This window comes from Uloborus diversus, chromosome 2, assembly GCF_026930045.1.
Source record: "Uloborus diversus isolate 005 chromosome 2, Udiv.v.3.1, whole genome shotgun sequence".
Classification (NCBI taxonomy): Eukaryota; Metazoa; Arthropoda; class Arachnida; order Araneae; family Uloboridae; genus Uloborus; species Uloborus diversus.
Window position 1 is genome coordinate 54,778,582 of NC_072732.1, and position 21,730 is coordinate 54,800,311.

Here is a 21,730-nt window from a genome sequence, read left to right on the forward strand (position 1 = left end):
AGTTGAATCTGTCGCAACCAGTGAATACCAGGGGCGTGTGCAGAAATTTTTGAGGCCTGTCACAATGACTTTTACGGGCCGCTCTCCATCTTGTTTACCTCCACTACGTCCCTACATGTATTTCACCCCTCATTTAAAAAATCTCTGGCCTCCTTCAGGCTCGGAACCGGGCCAACAGATGCTCCTTCTCCCCCCCCCCCCCGTCTTATGCATGACGCTGCTCATGTATCAAGACCCCAAAGCATGGCCCACACATTTATAGCAGGACCGGGGCCGCTAATGGTGCAGGCCAGTTTTTGTTAACAGACGTACTAATATAAGTTTTGAAAGTTCTTTTTTTTTCCGTCCCGGGCCCTTTTTCAGGCCGCGTCGGATCTTAATTTCTCTGGCCCCCTCCCGTTTCCTCAATGCGCGAGCCATGGACCCCAGAGCTCTAAAACCTAGAGAGAAAGTAAGATAAGAGAGGGAAGCATTCGCACCTGTGGACTTCGGCTATTTACTTTGGCCCCTGGCTAAGGATGGAAGAAAAATATACCTGCTTCCAAACACTTTTTCCCCACAGACTGAACAAATTTCATTTTTTCTTCTATTATGACACTTAAAATGTTAGATGTGAGTTAAATGCACTAAGTTCAATAAAAAAAATTGCTTAAAGTGGTCCACTCGGCGGTTGGCCCAGTCGGGTATCCCCGACTACCCGGCCTGGCCAGTCCGCCCCTGGGCTCAGGCAAAGATATCAAGTCACGTGGTTCCACTTCGACACGTTTTACGTGAAGTGAGTGGAAGAAACGGATTTTTTTCAAATACTTTACTTTTAAATATATCACGTGACTTGGGATACATGCTTCAAAATTTAAGGCTTCACTCTCTCCACCTTTTATTCCATCTCAATGCCCGCTCGTTATAACATTGGGAAAAAAGTTAAAAAAAAAAAAATTCATCGATCTTACATTTGTTTTGCAACAGGTCTACAAACGATGTAACTAGTTTCAACTACCTTTATATGCATTGTAGAAGGTAACTAAATAGTTTAAGTCGGAATTTTATGTTCCCTGCTATTTCTGAGGTGTAATTAGGTGTTTTCATCCACTCCATACCTTCCATAACACCCTGTGTTAAATAAAAGCAAAGTGTTCATTCTTCTTTCTTTCTTTCTTTTTTTTTTTTTTGGAAGATGAAATTTCGATGTAAATTATTTTTATGATTATTTTGCATGAATTCAGCGCATAATTTGAGTGATTTTTCTTTTTTAATGATTTTAGATTTCATTTGAAGGATTCCGCGTGTCGCCTGGGAGTAACTACCCAGAGATGCAGTATTGTTGGCGTAGGATCTCTTAAGATTCTAAACTGTTGCATATTGCGATTATCTATCTCATACGGAAAATAAATGCGGCGTTTCCATTTTCCCCTATTCTCTGGGGTAAAAGGAAACATGATGGGGGTAACGTTAAACATGATGTAATTCGCTAACAAACAGTCCCAAAGTCAAGATATTCATACCCAGTTACTCTCAGGGAGTGTATTTCTGTAGTGTGGAACAAATTCCATAAAATGTTATTGCTCAGCTCATCTAAAATAAATTGAAAGATCTAAAGTTGAAACATTGTAATTATGTGTCCATTTACAAAAGTTCTAGATTAGCGGTCGTCAATCGCCAACTGGCGACTATTTCATTGAAAATAGCTGCCAAAAAGACTCAAGTCCCAGTCGTCAAAAGTGGCGACTATGCATTTGTTTATTTGTAAAAAGCAACATCGCGCGACAAAACTACGCTTCCAATTCCATCTTCGCTATTTATTTTAGACAAAAATTTTCTTACTAAAAGATCAGAAATGTTCTGATCCAAATTTGTATTATACTATTTAAAAATTCGATATACATTTTTCGTTGGATGTTTATATCTTTATATTAAAAATAATTCCACTAAAATTTTGTTTGTTGTTTTTGTAGAACAGAATCCCTAAATTTGTAGTTAATATTACAAACAGCGAATAAGTTATTCACTTTTTGCGTTATGGAAATACTTTAGAAAAAAAAAAAATCTACCACAAAAGTGCCTACCATTTTTTGTCACTTTGGTCGCCAGTGGCTACTATTCAGAAAGCTTGGTCTAGAGCTTTACCATTTACCCCAACTGACCTAATGCATCAAAAGTAAAGGATGTGTTTCAAAAATTGCTATCAAAATAATCTTCAACTGAGAAAAAATGGACTGATGAAAAAATGCATTATCTGGGAACAAAATCAAAATTCATTACTTTAATACATTCCAGTATCTGGAATATAATTTCACATCTACATATGTTTGATTTCATCAATTTTATAATAGTGAGTTTCCTGCGGAAAAAAAGTCCCATTTTTTACCGTTGTCAATTGATTACAAAAGTTAACAAATCACATTCAATTGAGGAAGATTCACAAATATTAGCTAAGAACACAAATTAGAATGGTACATTGTACAATGATACATTACAGACAAACACAATAGGAATATAACAAATGAAAAAGACGTAACGACAACACCAAGCAAATTAGTACTTAGAAATTTATCTCTGGCAAATCACTACCTGTGTTGTCAAACGGTATGTCACCAGAATTGTCTTTGGATTCATCAGAACTTAGGCTGCCTTTTAAAAGATGTCTGTGTAGCTCTACATTCTCCAATGAATTTGTTTCTTCTTTTTTATAAGCACTTTCCCAAAATGACAACTTGGCCTTGACGTCTACTGTGTCGAGTACTTCTGTTATGGGGACGCTTTTTGAGCTTTTAAGATCTTGATGTTCACCAGATATTGTAGCTTCCCATTCTAGTATTCGGTTTTTCACTCGAAAAGAAGCTTCAATCTCTGATGGTGGGTTAAACTGTTTGAAATTGTAATGACCTATCGACAACAATGAATGAGTCTTGATAGGATGTGCCTTTTTATTTTCAACAACGTTGTCACTTTGATGCGTCGAAGATGTTGTTGCTGAATTACGAGGTAATTCTTTGACGCCAATTTTATTTAATTTCTTCTCAAATTTATTGCAGCAATGTAAAGAAGTGAGACAAATCTCATTGCTTGTTCTGTGGTTTATCCCTCTCGAAATGAATGTAGGAGATGGTATAGATGCGTCACACAAAGGTTTTGTGTTATTCATATATTCTGAAGAAGAGCTAGATGGATTTCGATGATCATATTTGTTTACATCATCACCGTTTCCCAATTCAACGTTAGCAATGTCCGTTAAATCTTCTAGCGAAGGTTGAATATTGTAGTAATTAAAGTCTGCAACTTCAGTTTCTATTTGCTTCGATATGTTTTCCGGCTGATTAACAATCGTTTGTGCTGTTAAATCACCTAATTCCTCTCTATCTTGTTCATCGCACTTGCTTTTAAACGAATCAGAACCATAGGAGGAAGTTGAAAGTTTATCGATCGAATCTTTATTTACTGAACGAGTACCCTTTTTAAAGGTTTTATCTAGTTTATTTTCTTTAGCACTTTTCAAGTTTTTAAAGTTTGAATTCTTTTGAGAATTCGGTAGTTTTTTGTTTGCTGCCTTATATGAGCTAGAAGATTTTCTCTTAATAAAAATGGGAATCTTTGTAGACCTTTTACTTGTTCTTGTGTGCGAACCATTGCACATTTCGAAGGGAATTTGTTTTAGTTCATCAGATTTTGATTCTATATTATCCCTTTTACTTACTTCAGACAATTGCTCATTAATATTTTCGCATGAAACATTAGAACTCTTTTTCGGATCTTCATTCAAGTTTTCAGCTTTGGGTGGCAGTGTTTCAGCTGAAAACGATGAGATCAGATCGTTAGTTTTGATTTTAGATTCATCTTTGATACAACACGATTTTACTATAAGCTCTTCTTTCACTTCTTCTGAATTCATATGTCTTTCAGCAAAAGACGATGATTCAGCAATTGGAGAGTCAAGGTTTTCAAATTCTATGTTGGCATCTTCCTCCACTAAATTTTCATTCGAATCAAAGTCCATGTGAGGGAATGTATCTTCACTTGAGTAGCAATCTTGAGCCTTTTTAATGCTGTTTTCTTTTATACAGTTAAGTCTTAAATCATCAAGAGAGTCGCTTCTCGATGTGGTACTGTTTTCTCTGTCTAAAACTAATGATCTGGATCTCTTGTGTTTGCTTTGAGCTTCCATGACATCTACGTCAACACAGAATTGTCGAATAACGCTGACTTTGCGTTCAGCGTCACCCGTAAATCCCCAGCTATTTCTTCTACAAAGTGAAAAGTTGTTATCGTAGTCATAATCCATTTTCAATAGCTCTGTTGCTAATGAATCGGTATTGTTAGTGTCCACAGCCACGTCTTTGCCATCAATTTTAACAATGTACCTCAAAACACGCTTTTTCAGAGTTTTTCCAAATTTTTCTTTTGAATCCTGAAAGCGCACTGAAGGCTTTTTGGTAACGGATTTATCTTCAGAATTAAAAGATTTAAGAGCCGGTTTAATGTACGCAGAGTTATTTGCGTTTGTTACTTGACATGGATCTTCTACGGTTACTGTATAAGGACTGCCAAAAACGTGGAGTCCATGCCACAAGACTGATATTTTGTGCGGCCCTTTGTATAGTGGTTTGTAAGCAAAGTTAATCTGATTTGGCAAAATTTCGTACTCCAAAGGTATTGTTCTGGATATGAGTTCTTTTTCTTCTTCGTAACATATTCTGTCTTCAGGATTGGAAACAGAGCGAAGTATGGGACTGGAATTGTATTCCATAATATCTGTAGTCGAACACCGCTTTTTTGGCGAACGTTTCGTTATTCTTTCACTACAAACTGTTTCTGAAGGTCCCTTGATATCCACGACCACGTCCAAGTCAGCTAGGTTGGCGAAAAACACGATGAAATGAGTCATTCGTTCAACGAATCCTACAACTAAGCCTGTTCCTTTGGCAATGCAGTGCTTATTGAGAGCATTCTCATCACTTTCTGTTTTTTCGAGTATTTCCGCTTTCGGAATGGTTTCCTCACTGTCAGTTCTGATATCGGTTGCTTGCTTTAGCTGCGAAAGAAGATCATAAAGTTTCTTCTCCGATTCATTGGCACAGGTCACAATTTCTTCAGGTGAAAGATCCTAAGTTAAGATAAAAGAAATACATTAAACTTTTAAAATCTAAATTTCATTTATTTAATTTGAATTTACTTCGGTTATTGTGTATTTAAGCACTAACTTTGGCGTTTTCAAAACGAAATTTAATAAAGTGCGTGATTGAAAATTGGAGAAACTAGTGGATGAATTTCTTGTAGAAAATATCAAAATAAAAAAAACATGTGACTATATGTTCTTCGAAAAGTATTTTCTAATACCTAAATATTGAATAATGGATGTAAAAACGAAGCTGCCAGGTAAACGGATGTGGAAAACAAAATTTTTAATGTAGTCATTAAACATTGAAAACAAAGATTTTCTGGCACAAAAATTGTATCCCAGCGCTAAAAGCTGCTGTTTCATGTTATACATTCCAGCGATCATGTGGCAATTTGCGATCGTGAGCAATCCAACGATCTTGTGGCAATTTTCTCAAAACTTTTGAGAGCTTACTGTTGCATTCGAAAGCTATATATGCAAATATAGGGATCTCGAAATTTCTACTATTACGAAACTATTTTTAGACGTAATTACAAATTCGACTACATTGTGTCTAAAATTTGAGCTCTTATTATTATTTTTTTAGCTTTTTGAAAAATATATTTATTTCATTCTTACACACATCGAGTTCACGCCAAGTTTATTTCTTCGTGAGCTAGTTTTTTGAAACTTTTAAAAACGTGTCTTTAATCTGAAGATTATTTTTCTTTACCTTACTTTCTAAAGCAGTAAATCTGAAATTTAATAAACGTAGACATTCTTAAAACATCTTAAATGCTATAAAAAGCTAAATTAAAAGCAAAATATTCGCTGGAAGAAATTAAACGAAACAGCACGACACAATTTTACATCATCGAAGTTTGGTTGTATTACCGACAACAGTTAAATTTAATGGTTCTGTTCTTAATTTTTTATACTTAGTTTTATACTGCTAAAGTCAAAATATTTTAATAATTAAAAGTTAATGGTTGTTAAGAGCCAGTTTTTATAAGACTCAGGCAGGTCAGATACATGCCATTTTTGATTTCGCTAAAATTTTTACAGTGGTTTCTTTGAATGATTTTAGAAGACACTTATTTTTTCATTTCTTTCAAAAAATGTTTTGTGACCCACAAAAATTCCGAAAGTTGGTCCCAGCCTAGGGTTTTTCTCAAATCGACATTTTTTAATATTCAATAAGGTGGTTTGGGGGGGGGGCAAGTGAGGGGGTCTAACTTTTTATTGTTCATTTATTTATTTTATTTTCCAATGAAAACCAAAACTAGAAATGAAAAAAAAAAACAGAAGTTTCAAAATTTTCAGATCATAATTATTTGTTTTACTTTGTATATCTGTTTACGAAGCATTATTTTGCACAAGCAGTAACTTTTAGTTTATGCATTCATTGTTTAGATATTAGTTAATCAATTGTCTAACTAAAACAAGCCATACTTACTTGATGAAATTATTACCAAACTTTGTGGCATCTCAAAATACTTCGGTGTAAATAATGTAAGTCTAATTCATGTCTAAGTGTTTCTTAGGAGAAAATTATTGTGCACATAATTCATCAAAATCTTAAGAAAAACGTGAGTTAAGCTGCTAAATTTGCATCTATTATCACTCATATGCTCTAAGAACCAGCCATAGCAAAATTTTGTACTTTTTTTGTTTATTTTTTTGCTGCCGCTAAAAATCCTATAGCTTTTAATTTTTTTTTTGGAACCCCCCCCCCCCCCCCCAAAATTTTCAGTCCCAATCTGTAAGAAGCATGAAAACAATTGCAAGCATTTGAAGAAAATATCACGAAGCTAAATCACAACTTTGCAGAGTATTGCATACACTTATTACTTATTTTGGGGTTAAACTCTCATGTCTTTTTATGCGCACGCTCACCTGTTTTGCATTGAAAAAGGAAGTCCTTGTACTCCCGAAACAAGTGTATGCAGCTCTCTGTTAATTTGTGCGATTTAACGTTGTAATACACTTTTCTGAACAAATATATCTCTTACTCGTAAATATTCCTATGGAACGGTAAAGAAATACAAATACATTACCGGTTTAATGTTGAAATATTCTTCCAGAACATCAAAAGCGTGGTAAACGTTTCGCAAACTGTACTCAGAATCCAACTTCTCAGCATCTGGAATGCATCCTGGTTGTAGTTTATTGAGCAGAATTGATAGCAAACAACCGTCTCTCCAACTTTCGTCATAGTCTGATGGTGCCCAAGAGAGATACTTCTCTAGCCAAGTTTGAAGGACTAGCCTCTCACTTGAATCAAACCAAAGTCCTGTAAAAAGTAATGATTAATTTTGTGACTTTCCATTCATCCCTACAACGTCATACAACAAAATTAGGAGAAGGACAAAAGCACTTTTGATTGACTTATTTTGTTGAAAACACTAACGGATGAACTTTTATACGTAGTTCAATGACTTAAATCTTAGTTCTCTGTCTGACATTAAATAATCTTTATTTTTCGAGAATTGTGGATAAGGGGTAATTTGGTTCTGGGGTCCTTTGGCCCTAACTGAAAAAAAAAGTCTGTGCTAACCTTCAGGAAGTAGCTTTTAACTTAGAGTTAAGTTTCCGCTTGGGATATCAAGCACATAGTGATTCATACCAAGCAGTTTTATAGCTCACCACAGGAAGAACTACTAATGATTTTGTGCCCATGGGCGGATTTATGGGGAGGGCAGAGGGGGCAACTCCCCCCCCCCCAGTTTTGGGAGGACTTTATGTAGCAACAACACATCTTCCAAAAATTAAAATAAAAAAATTATTATTATAATTTTCTTTTTTGAATAGCTCAGAAGGGCATGGGTCGATTTATAGGGGGGCATAGGGGCAAGGCCCCCCAGTTTCGGGAGGACTTTATATAGTAACAACACATCTTCCAAAATCTTAAAACAAAAAATCATGACTGTTTCTTTTTTGAATAGTTCAATGAAAATGAAGAGAAAAGCGAATGTCCTTTTCTGATGAGAGAAAAGAAAAGGAAAAAAAACGAGCATTAAATACAAAAAAGTAAAGCTGTCACTGGGGTGCTGAAAATGTGTCTAAATTCACTATTTTGGACTGGAAACCATTTGGGCAAGTATATGAATGAAAATATAGGCTAAACAAGCTATACATTAAGTTGCAACACTTATAATAATTGACGATTAATTTAACAAATTAGAACCTAAAGCAAAGGAGAAAAAACTCCCCCCCCCCCATTCGTGCTAACAGAACGATCTACTCGTTATGATTTGTGTCCAAATTTAAAGTATTATTTGTAAATAATATTTATGTTCTTAGTAAATTAATTGGCCTTTTGAGAAATTCTGAAAAACACAGGCTTTTTTTCTTCTCTCTTTCTCTTAATTTTTTTTTAAGAGAGAGAGAAAGAGAATAAATACTATCGCAAATTGAATAAATTTCAATTATCTGAGTATTCTGATTAAATGAATCTTTTTACTTAGAGGGAGATTACAATTTTACTTACTTTATAAATATTGTTTAAAAAGTAAGGTAAGTCATAATCATCTAAGTGAGTCAGTATTTGTCATTACTAGAAGAAATAGACTTTGCTTTTTTTGCTTTTCAAATAGACACTCAATTTCTTCTTGTCCAAAGCTTAAGGAAGAAAAAGGGTGTTCGTATTGTGGTTTAAAATCGCACCCCAAAACACTTATCGGTTTTATCAGAATTCGGATAAAACAACTTTCACCCTGCCTCTAGAAGAATCTGATGATAATGTTACTAACGTTTCTTCTTGTCAAACTGAAAACAAATCGCAAAGAGTTTTATTGCAAACCGCATCGGTCGTTGCTCGTTATAATAATCAATATAGAAATTGTCGTTTGTTAGCCGACACAGCGGCTCAAAGAAGTTTTGTAGGTAGGAAATTTTCAAGATTGTTGAAACTTCCCATCATTCGAAAAGAAAATCTAACAGTTTATTCCTTCGGAGATAAGTCTCCTATTGAAAAAACGTTTAATGTACACTGCTCAAAACAATTAGGGGAGCAAGCAAAAACGTGAAGAAAACCGGGCGAGACGGCCATGTATTGGCATACAATGGATAGTACACGCGTATCAATGCGCAATACAGAAAAAAAGACGTAAAATAATTGGAATTAAGTTTTAATGCTTTGAAAGTATGGAAAAAACGCTAAAAGATGATTTAGGGCAACAATTTGGTTACATGTAAATGATGAAAAAAGACACTGTTTAGACATGATGCATAAGTTTTAATAAGGCGTGTGGGCTCCTCGAACACCTAAGACTGCTGCACACCTGTTTGCCATGGATGCGATGAGGTTATCTATCTGACTTTGGGGAATACTGTTCCACTCCCCAAGAAGTGCAATTTCCAAGTCTCGAACAGTAACAGGCGGCCTTGATCGCGCAGCAATGCGTCGTCCGAGCATGTCCCAAACATGCTCGACTAGATTCAGGTCAGGAGAGCACGCTGGTCATTCCATACGCTGTATTGTTTCAGCTTCAAGCATGTTCTCTACCAGACGAGCTCTATGCGGTCGGGCAATATCATTCTGGAAAACAACGGAATCTCCAATGGCTCCAGAGTAAGGGATGACATGAGGTCGCAGTATCTCGTATGCATACCTTCGGCCAGTCAAAGTGCCATTCCGAATGATATGCAGGTCCGTACGTCCGCCTATGCTGATTCCACCCCATACCATCCAACCAACTCATCTGTATTGTGACTTTTCACGAATGAATGCGAGGTTATTTCGAGTGCCCCTGTCCCTCCATACCAGAAAGCGTCGGATGTCACACTCTAGGCTGATTTGGGACTCATCTGTAAACAACACTTGGCTCCAATCATGTTGCTCCCAATCTCGATGTTCAGCATCCCATCATCTTCGGGCAGCACGGTGGCGTGGGATCAACGGAATGAGGACCATTGGCCTACGTGCATAGAGCTCTCCCTCATGAAGCCGATTACGTACTGTTTGGCTGGACATCCTTCGTCCTGTTGCCAAGAGTAACTGTCTTTGCAGCTGCGTAGCATTCTCTGTTCTGTTTCGACGGGCTATTAACAGTATATACTGGTTATCAGTTGCTTAAGTGGCATGTGGCCGACCTTGCCCTGGTCGACGTCTAACATTTCCTGTCTCTTGGAATTGATTCCAAAGCCTTGCAACAACACTTCTGGAGACTCAAACAGCGTCCGCGACACTACGTTATGTTTGCGCGGATTCCAGTCTGCCTATAAGATGTCATGTCATGGATTCCGGTAAATCACTCTGTTAAGACATTCTCAAGTAACCTTGTCTCAAGAAAAAATACTGTGCAATCGAATTTCACAGTTACGGCAATAAAACGGACGTTTCTGCAACATCTCGATTTCTGCTCTTATCTCCTTTTTCTGGTTTTTGACGTCATGAACACTGATTGGCATATAAAGTTTTCTTTTTCCGTTTCCTGGTAGGCTTAAAATTATGGATGTTTATATGTACATACATTTTCTGTTATTTATTAGTATGCATCTTTGCGTAATTTTGTTAAAACCATGTGCTCCCCTAATTGTTTTGAGCAGTGTAGTTAAAATAAGATTGGAAGATACAGAAGATCCGAATTCGTATTTGGAAATCGAGACGTTAGAAATAGAAAAAATATCCGCGGCACATATTCCGCCGCCTGCAGTAGATATTTCCATTTATAGCAAGCATTTGAAAGATTTGAAATTCGCTGATACTTCGAATAAGGACGCTAGTGTTTCAGTTTTAATCGGTGCTGATAACTATTATGACGTCATGACAGGTAGAATTAAACGTATTAATCGAAAACTTGTAGCTGCTGAGTCGCTCTATGGGTGGTGTTTAATTGGAATATCAGGCTCTCCAAATAAAAATTCAGGTGATTCTTTCGCCCCTGAAAGTAATGGTTGAGGAAAACATTTCAAAACAATTAGTGACATTTTGGCAATTATAAAATCTTGGAATCGAATCAGCTAACGATGATGTAAGTTGTAATGATTACAAAATTTTACGAGAATTCGAAGCTAGTATTCGCTTCCAAGATGGTAGATATGTAGTTAAACTCCCTTGGAAGGATAATTTTAAAGAATCGCTTGAAAACAATTACGAAGTGGCATATGAAAGATTTTCAAAATTGTGCTACAGGTTTCAAAATGATCATTCTTTGTATGCCGAGAATAAGAAGGTTGTAAATAGTTACATAGAGCAAAACATTGTAGAGCGTGTTCCTGAATCAAATGTAGTAGATAGCCTAGAATTTTATTTGCCCCATAGGGCAGTAATTCGAGATGATAGGGTGTCTAGCAAGCTCAGAGTTGTTTTCGATGCATCTTCGCATAAAAAGGGCAAGTTTTCATTAAATGATAGTTTGCATATTGGACCTAATTTGTATCCTGATTTGTTTGAACTTTTATCATTTCGAAAGCATCCAATTGCGTTCACAGTTGATATTAAACAGGCATTTTCGAATGTAGCAATTGACGAGTCAGATAAAAATGTGACAAAGTTCTTTTGGACTGAAAATCCATATTCCTTTTCCGACTCTTGAGAAGTTCTAAAGTTCAATCGTGTTCTCTTCGGAATAAATAGTTCCCCCTTCCTCTTATGTGCTACTATCAAACACCATTTGAAGAAGTATTCTTCTATTTTTCCGCAAACTCACGAACTGTTAAACAAATTTTGTTACGTGGATGACATCATAGGAGGTCAAAATATTGTTGCGTCAGCATACACAACCAGTTTAGAATGCGTCCAGATTCTTAGAGAAGCAAATATGCCCTAGCACAAGTGGGCTACTAATTCGGCTGAATTGCGAGAACTGTGGGAGAAGAACGGGTTTTCTACAGAAAAGTCATCAAACCCAATTGGTCAAAACATGATAAACTATAAAGTATTAGGCACGCCCTGGGGCGCTGACAGGGATTTGTTTTATTTTAACGTAGAAAATCTGATATCCCTTGTATCGAAAGGAATTGATACAAAAAGATTCCTGTTGCAAGTTGCTGGTCGAATTTTTGATCCTATAGGATTTGTAGCTCTTTACGTAATTCGTTTGAAGATTTTCATTCAACGCGTCTGGGAAATGGGTCTTCTTTGGAACCACGAAATGCCCCAAGTTATTACAAAACCTTTCAGACAATGGTGTATTGAACTGAAGGACTTAAGTTTAGTTGAAATACCTCGCTTTTGTCATTTCTCGGACTCCTACACAGTTGATGTGCAACTGCACTCCTTTTCGGATGCACCTAAAGGGGCCTACGGAACTGTAATATATTTTCGAGTCATTAAGACTGACGGGACTATAACAACTAGTTTCATCACTTTCAAGAGCAGGGTTGCCCCGTTAAAGACTCTTTCTTTGCCGAGGTTGGAATTGATGGGAGCACTGATTTCTGCTAGGTTGTGTGCTAAAGTCTCTAAAGCTTTAAAATTTGAGAAGTCCTGCTTTTTTTCATACGGATTCCTCTATAGCTTACCATTGGATTAGAGGGGAACCATCCTGTTACAAACCGTTCGTCAAAAATAGGATAGAGGAGATTCAAAGACTGACTGAACCACCGAAATGGAATTTTTGCCCTGGGAGGGACAGTCCAAGCGATATTGTAAGCAGAGGAATGTCTGTTCGGGAATTGAAAGACAGTTAACTTTGGTGGCACGGACCACCCTGGCTTAGCCAAACAGAACAGTTTTGGCCAAAAATAGAGGCCCAAAACGTCAGCCATCATGACCTAGAACTAAAATATAAATTTAGAGAAGTTTCGCTAAAAATCCTCGAAAATCGCGAAAAGCTCGTAAACATTGATAAATTTAGCAGTTATCTCAAACTATTGCGAGTAACTGCCTTCGTATTTCGATTTACACACAACGCAAGAAACACGTCGAAAAAGAAAGGTGCTCTCGAAACAGATGAGCTTAAATTATCTGAAGAATACTGGATTGAAGAAACTCAGAGAGAAGCTTATTGGTTAGAAATAGTCGATTTAGAACGATCTCAAAAAGTTAGCGATAGTTCAAAAATTCGTTCTCTAGTACCTTTCTTGGATCCCAGGAATATTTTGCGAATAAAAGGGAAATTAGATGAATCGGAATTTTCTCTAGACGAGAAACAACCCATCCTTTTACCAAAAAACTCTAAATTTTCGGAATTATTAATATTACATGAGCATACTAAGAACTTTCATATCGGAGTAACAGCTACTCTAGTAATGCTTAGGAGAAAGTTTTGGATAGCGAAGGGGAGACAACTAGTGAAGAAAGTACTTAGAAAATGCTTCATTTATAGAAAATACAAATCCAAACCAGCTAACGAAATAACAGCGCAACTTCCGAAAGACAGAATTGTAGAAAATCCACCTTTCGAAATTTGTGGCCTTGATTTTGCAGGAACTATACTTTACAAATGTGATAAAGAAGGTAAAAAGGCTTATTTTGCAATTTTCACCTATGCTGTAACTAGAGGAATTCACTTAGAATTAGTGTCCTCCATGTCGACAAAGCATTTCTTACTAGCCTTTAGAAGATTCATTTCCAGGCGAGGTAGTTGCAGCGTTGTTTATTCGGATAACGCAAAAACATTCAAAGCCGCAAATAAAGATCTAATGTACTTCTATAACATTCTACAAGATTCGGAATTTAAAGATTTTATATCTTCACGTGGCATTAATTGGAAGTTTATAGTAGAAAGGGCGCCCTGGTGGGGCGGATTTTACGACGTCTCGTAAAATCAGTGAAAGATCCACTCAGAAAAGTTCTCGGAAAAGCTCTTCTCACGTTTGAAGAACTTTCAACTGTTTTGACTGAAATCGAATACGTCGTTAATTCGAGACCTATAACATACGTTACTAATCATTTTCCTGAGCCCAAGCCATTAACTCCTCTTGACTTTTTGCAATATGGAAGGAAAAATCACGATTATCCATTTAATTTTGCTGAGTTAGTTAATAGAGTGTCAACTAGAGAGTCCTTAATAAAAAGAAAGCAATATCAAACTACACTTTTGAAACATTTTTGGGTTAAATTTAAAGAACAATATCTACTTAATTTGAAAACTGTTCACCATTTCAAATCGCCTAACATTCACAAAGAAGTAAAGATGAATGAAGTAGTACTCGTCAAAGGAACTTCAAAATCTGAACTACTACGGGACTTGGGAATCGTTCAAGAAACTTTTAAAGGTAGAGATGGACATATCAGAGCTTGTGTCGTCAAAACCAAAAAGGGACTTTTCAGAAAACCAGTGCAGCTGATATATCCCCTTGAACTTTGTGAATGAACTGGCTTCACGTATCCTTTTTATGATGAATCAGTCAAAAAGTTTATTGAAAATAATTTGATTTAAACTCTCTTTTTTTTCCTTCAAAATTTTGAAGTATTTGTATTGTTGAACTTCAATTAACTTCTTAAAGTAATTTGCTTAAGTATTTCATCAATTTGAAAAATAAAAAAAAACTCCTGTTTAAAGTAAAATTAATTTTGTTAACTTAAGTTTAAAATTGTAAGATTGTTTGAATATAAAATTCAAAAATAGGAATTATATTTTATATAAGTTTGTACCCATATAGTTATGGTATTTTAATCTTTATAATTTAGCAACCTATAGTTATTGCATTCGTTATTGTTTACTGAGGAGAAGAATTTCCTTATGTATTTGCCTTTGTTATAGTTCTTTCTCTAGGTTCTATTGATAAACTCTTAGAGTTAATGGTGTGGAACTGTGGAAAATCTCCATAAAATCGTCAAGTATACCTGTGCGCAAGAGGGCGCTTTTCGATATGCAAATTTCCCACCTATCGGTTAAATTTAGTTAGCTGTCTTTCTGTTAATGTATCGTGGATTCGTGGCATTCGATAGCTAGATTTTTGTTGATGTTGGTCGTCTCGTGGCAGTTCGCATTGCAAGGCCAATTTGGAAGCCCTTTCGTATGTAGAATCCAAATAAAGTTAATTTATGTTTTTAGATAGTTGCCTTAGCATTTTCTTTATCATATAAATCAATCTCTGTAAGTTGACCACCTGTTTAAGTTAACCACCAAAGTAGTACACCGCAAGTGGTCAAGTTGCACAGGTTTCACTTTATTGTTGTACTTCTTTCTATTAAAGTTTTTATTTGAAAATTTCACATCTCTTAACCTAAAAATTAAAACTTGCTTTGACCCAGCATAAAAACTGGGAGTGGGGAGGGAACCGTCAGAGGGAATTGGAAAGGAAAAGAAAAGCTGAAAGAAAAACTCTGAACGGGAAAACACAAGAAATAACTGAGAACTCTCATTAACAGATAAAAAAAGTAATTATAGCTTCAATAAATCAGACCTCAGTGACAAGGTTTTTACTATGGAAGATAAAGAGAAATTGGAAATTGTTGGCAGTTCAGAAGAAGTCGACCCAGTTGTATCTCTTGCTTACAAATTTTGTGAAATTTGTTGGACAGTTTAGGGGACTTTGTTGATGCAAAATGGAATGGATTCTGGCTTCCACGGATAGCTGCTGATGCGAAGGAAGAAGGAGTCGTTGTTGAATGCGTGGGTCGAACCGTCAAGTTTTGGAAGTGGTGAACATTAAGGATCCCTTGTTTTATAAATGATGTTCGATTAAATAGAATTATTAAACTTCCAAAACTAATGAAAAGGTGACTGCTCTCAGTCAGTAAGTTGTGAGGCAGTAACTAGCTTTACACACACGTTCTTAAAAAAAAAAAAAACTTTCCTCAAAACAAGTATGAGTGACTCAAACTTCATATAAAATGTATTTTCTTTCAAATAAATAGATTATTGTATGAACATCAGGATTCTTTCTTTCGCTCTAATAAGTTAAACAATGATTTTGAACAGGGAAAACCGCATTGGGGTAATGTTACCCAAAACGGAAGGGCAACCTAGACCCAAATAAATAATTAAAACGGGCAATAACACTTTGAAAAAAAGAAAGACATCTATTCAAAAATTGAATAAAGAGTATTCGAGATGTGTAAGAAAAGGTTACTACAGCATAGAAATAGGAATAGTGACAAGTATTGAGAAAAGAGGGAAAAAGTTCCAAAATTTGGGTCAAAGTAGCTCGTATTCAAGGTTAAAAATAAAGTTTAATGTTTCACCTGTAAATAAGTTTAATCTAGCACAATTTAGGTGCAAACATCTTATTAGTGATGAGTTTTACCTATGTAATTGTGCTTTTAGAAGATGATGACAACTAAAAAGTATCATTCTATTGCTGAAACTTAATCACCAATAAATGATTGCAGATAACAGGAAAACTCCAATTTGACACATCAACTATAGACTTTTGTCCACCTCACCTCGACGAATAAGAGATACACCAAAATTTACTAGTCTGTCTTTACTCTTTCTGTCTGTCTTCGGTTACATCAGAAGAAGGACGGAGGAGAGGAAGCAGGGGTGGAGGGGAGGGGATTTATCCCAGAAAATTATCGAAATTGGCATAAGAAAAATTGTTTCAGTTAATCTTTGGTTGTGTTTGGTTGCAATGACTAAAGAGTCGGGTATATTCAAGGTGCATGGAGAAATTTTCGAAATTGACGCCAAATATTGCAATTTTAGGAACTTTTTCGAGAGTTCAGGGAAAGTACTAATGCAAGCTGGAGTTCTTTCCTAAAATTCTTTCAAAATTGAAATCATTTTGTAGCTATTTTTTGTGACCGTAGCATTGGAAGGATCGGCACTCTTCCCGAAAATATTCAGAAACTGGAGTTTTAAACACGCAATTATGGACTAAACACGCAATTATGGACTATCTTTGTTGACGTTTCTAAGATTCAATCGCCTCTCATCGAAAGTTTTCGAAATTGAAGTTTAAAACGCAAATTTAGGCTGTCTTTGGTGAAGGTAAGGAGATCTGGCGGCTTTCCTTCGGTAATTTCTCGGGAATATTGTTTCAAAAAAAATCTAGTCAAACCCATTTTTGACTATATTTGAAAACGATAAGAGAAACGTGAAAATATTCCTAACCGAAATATTTTTTGGAACTAAAATTCATTTTAGGCTATTTTGGGGAAGGAATGGTTTTGGGGCTGCGAAGCGGATATTTCTAAAAGCACAATTTTATACTATCTTTGGTGACGTTAACGAAAATGGGAAGTTTCGGCTGATCTTTCGGATATTTTTCGATATTAATATCTGAAATACAATTATAGACTTTTGTCCACCTCACCTCGACGATTGTTGGGTATGCCCTAGCGCCGCGAAAAATTTCATAAGCAAGGTAATTCTCCGGAATTTTTTAAAAATTGAAGCCCCAAAATCGTATTTTAAGCATTGTTTGATTACGATGGGACAAAGAGCGGGCGGGGGTTCAGTGTGCCCTCACGAACTGTTTTTTGAAACTGAAGTAGAATTCAGGCTAATTTTGGCAGGAAGGGTTCTGTGGCTCCACGGAACTGTCTAAATACGAATCTTAGAAGTATAGTGATTGCGTTAGAAAAAGGGGGAATCCGGGGTCCTTCCCCGAAAGTTCTTGAAACTGATGTTTTAAAAATGCAATTTTAGTTCGTTTTTCAATACGTGAAGTGAGAGGGGGTGGGATTAGGGGCCTCTTTAAAGACGCTAATTGAGACTATCTTTGGTAGTAATGTTTGCGAATGGATTGCGGGGCCCTCCATCACAAAAATTTCGAAAAGAAATCCAAAAATGTCATTGAGAAATTTTTTGATGACATTAGAAAGTGCTGTCTTATGAAAACACATTTTGGATTTTGGAGTACATTTTTACGCTATGTTTGATTCAGTTAAGGTGGAAGAGATGAATCAGAGGCTTAATTGGGTCCTTAAGATCGGTGGTTTAACCAGCGAAATGTTCCGAAATTAAAGTCCTAAAAACGCAATTTATAGCCTTTTTACTTTCTTCTATATCTAAAATATAGAAGAAAGTATTGGATTCGTGCAAATTTTCGAATTTCGACGGATTCGAACGTTTTGAGGTGTGCTGATTTCACATAAAAATGGACGCGATTTTTATTATTTTACGACTTCTTGGCGTAAAATGGGGAATGACAAGTAAGCCAAACACGGCCGCCGAAGGCGGCTGCTTGTATATAAATAAAAACAGATTGTTAATTACTGTCAGAGGTAGATACGCATAGATCGTATAGATAGATAGAGAGATAGACAAATGCAGAGGTCGATATAGTAGATGGACAGCAAGAAAGAGACATGCCCGTCATTTAAAGAACTTCAACGGGGTGTCAGTGCCCCCCCCCCCACACCATGACTTTGAAAAAACAATGCTTTCAAGCAAAAGTAGAAGTGTTTTTTGTTTTTTTTTTTTTCGACAAAATTTGCATGAAGAGCAAGCCGTTTGTGTCACTCCTCCCCCTCCTTTAAAAATATTCCAAACGACGGAACTGGAGATAGATCTAGAAAATATTTTATTTAAATTAATAATGATATAGATATAGATTGATTGATACCGCCACGAAACTCATTTAAGCAGCCGCCGAAGGCGGCAACATTGGCGTAAAAAGGCAGATGATAATATTGATGTATAGAGAAAAACATTGATTAATACCGTCGCTAAATTGTCTAAACTGCCGCCGAAGGCGGCAACCCCGGCGTAAAAAGGCGGACCAGCTGGTCGCCGAAGGCGGCTAGTTTAAAATAAAGGAACTAAGTAGTTCAGAGGAGAAAGCAGTGTTAAAAAATTACAAAACAGAAAAGAAAAATCTAATGCATTTTATTGCTTACACTGTTAAATTATACACCATTATATTATTACTTTTCATTGAGAAGTTAAAGTGGTAATGGCTTCGATATGATAGATTTTGATGAATGGAAAAATGTGTCTGCATTCGGGCATAACTTGTAATAGAAATTGTCGTTAGTTAGAAATTAGTTTTACACCTGTTTCAGCTCTGCCATAGACAACCCTTAAACTGTTTACTATCTTTTTAGCTTGAATATATTATTGATTTTCACACTGTTCATCAAGATCAGTATTTAAAAACTTCGTATCGATTTCGAATCTCTTTAAAAAATTGTATATCTTAAAAAGTTTGAGGAGAAATGAAGAAAATCTACTTTTTTTGTGCAATAAACTAAGCTTTTTTCGGATTGAGCTGTGCTTTTGTATCCCTATCATCACAATCATCTTCATTATCTCCTACTTCGGATTTTAATTTTGCAGCCTTCTTTGTTTTGAACTTTATTTTTCTCCCTAAAGTATCCTCAAAAAGGGAAATGCAACTTTGTCTGAGTTCAGGGACCACAAATGGTTAATTATTTTAGGTAGTTCTGTGCCTACATCATCTTCATAAATACTCTTGTATTGAACCAAAGATTTTACTAACTGTAGATCTTGGTTGGGGGCCAAAGCTGGATCGCAGACAATAAGCCGTACTTTTCCGTAAATGTTGATAAACAACCAAATATCTTCGATACCTTTTATCTTTAAATCGATTAAAGAAAGCTCATCCCTGAGAGGATATATTTTTAAAGAGTATATGAAGCAGTGAGAAGCAAAGGAATGTAATTGCCAAAATTAAAATTTTCGAGATAATCATTACAAATAATAGGGGAACGCCTCCTCTGCTAGGGGCAAGAGATGGGACTAGTAGCTCTGGAAGGGGCTGTTATATAGCATGATTTAGAAAAACAGTTCAATGAAAGTCTACCTAGGATCTGCACTTTCAACGCATTTTATAAGGTACTTTAAAAAGTCCACTTACATCCCTTTGCCTTTCACTACGTCATATGTCCTTTGGCATCCATCTTGTGTGATGAATAACACCAGGTACTCGAAAAGTAACATTGTTTGAAAAAAGAGTCCCTAAATAAGTTAAGCAAAGTGGAATGAACTCCTTATTGGCATCCCTAAGCTGCTACTGTTTTCATTTCTGAAAAAGAAAGCTTGGAATTTCACCTTGATTGCTTATTTTGTTTTTAATCTTCTATACTTGCTTTGAATTGCTTCTTATCTATATCATTCATCCTGAAATTCTTGAAAAATATCTGGTTGAGGACTAGTGGACGTCCCTATTTTGCAAATAAAAACTCATTTCAAACCAACTTCTGAGATGTGGTAGCAACAAGCAGGGCCGTCCGAAGAGCTGACAGCGCCCTGGGCGAAAGTTTCCTGGCGCCCCCAACCCCCTTTACGCACAAAAAAATCAAGTTAGTCATTATTACATCAGTGCATAATATGCGTGAACGCGTCAAATTTGAATTTTTTGCGTATCAATGAACAAAAAAAAAATCAATCAGAGGGCTAGGCATAATGCAAACTAACACATAAGCATTGAATCTGTTTCTAATATATGTGAAACATTAATGAGCCAAAAACTTTTCGAAAAATAGAAATACTATTAAAAATCCAAATATTTATCTAGTAGAATGTTATTCCACTAGATAAAAAACAAACAATTAAAACTGAATTGGTTATTCATATTGTTTAAACTAAGAACACGAACAAATAATTTGCTGATTATAAATGGAAAGTGTATCGAAGTGAATTACATCCAAAATTAATTTCGATCTTTTCTCATTCAAAGATTCTTTTCAAGAGTTTTTTGGTTTTACTTGTACCAACTTAATACCAGCTTTCATATATGTTAAAAACAAAGATGTTATTCTTTTGCATCAAATATTTGTAAGTTTTAGGGAAAAAGCCCACAAATACTCAACAACATCGTAAATCGCGCAGAATTTCGTTTTTAGAGCTCTAATTTTGAAAAATCACTGGCCCTAATATTACAAAATATGGCCTTACAAATTGCGTTTTAAGACTCGAGTGTAAGAAAATATTCGTGCAAGGGTCCCCATGCCGCCTTTCTTTAATATCACAAGAAATGGGGTTTTTAAACGACACTTACAAAAGATTTAAGCGGAACAGCCCCTAAATGTAAAAAATTGCTTAAATTATTTATACCATAATTTTGAACAATTTTCCTGGGAAAATGCTCCAGAACCTCCTATTCGTAAAATCTTCAAAGTTTGTCTAAAATTTCGTTTTTGAAAATTCAATTTTGGAAACTTGCAGGGGGAAGGAATTGATTTCAACCTATTTAAAAAAAATAATCGATCGGAAAAAGTCTCTGAGAAAAAAAAATCAACGCCTCTTGGAGCGATTGGCGTCAAAATTGAACCAAAGCCTGTTTACATATGGATTCACATATATTCCAAATTTCAACCAGAACGTAGCATTACTTCTTGAGATAGGGCACTCACAATGGAAAAAAAAGAACTGGCGATTGCGATACCCCCTTTTTAGCTGTTGACACCAAAATAAAATCAGCTCTTATACCCACTAAAGACTACTTGCCGATAAATGTTTCTTTCATTCCGTTCATTATTTCTTGAGATACAGCAGTTGCAATTGACGACAAAAAAGTTCTATAGCTCAACCCCCGTTTGAGTTATTGACACCAAAATTGAATCAGCACCTGTTCCTGTTAATGGCAACATATGGACCAAATTTTGTTTGATTCCGCCAGTTACTTCCTGAGGAAAAGCAAGCACGCGTAACTCAAAAAACGTCCCATTGCTCCACCCCCCCTTGGAGGAATTCGCGCCAAAAACCAATGCGCACAAGTTCACATAGGGGCACATATGTGTACCAAATTTCGTTCGATTTCATGCGGTAGTTTTTGCTGTAGAGCGGCCACAAAAAACTGGTCACACACAGACGTGACACACACACATACACA

General features: G+C 36.0%; 1 protein-coding gene across 1 annotated transcript in view; it reads right to left on the minus strand.

Moving 5' to 3' along the window:
- LOC129216322 (uncharacterized) overlaps positions 1–16,994 on the minus strand; it is a 33,750-nt gene extending 16,756 nt beyond the window's left edge. The window contains exons 1-5 of the mRNA XM_054850533.1: positions 16,991–16,994; positions 7,150–7,385; positions 3,692–5,098; positions 2,569–3,310; positions 1,503–1,572 (exon numbers count right to left, since the gene is read on the minus strand). Coding sequence (XP_054706508.1) covers positions 1,503–1,572; positions 2,569–3,310; positions 3,692–5,098; positions 7,150–7,385; positions 16,991–16,994 — 2,459 coding nt within the window. The remainder of the gene's footprint in view (positions 1–1,502; positions 1,573–2,568; positions 3,311–3,691; positions 5,099–7,149; positions 7,386–16,990) is intronic.
- Positions 16,995–21,730: the final 4,736 nt, after the last annotated feature.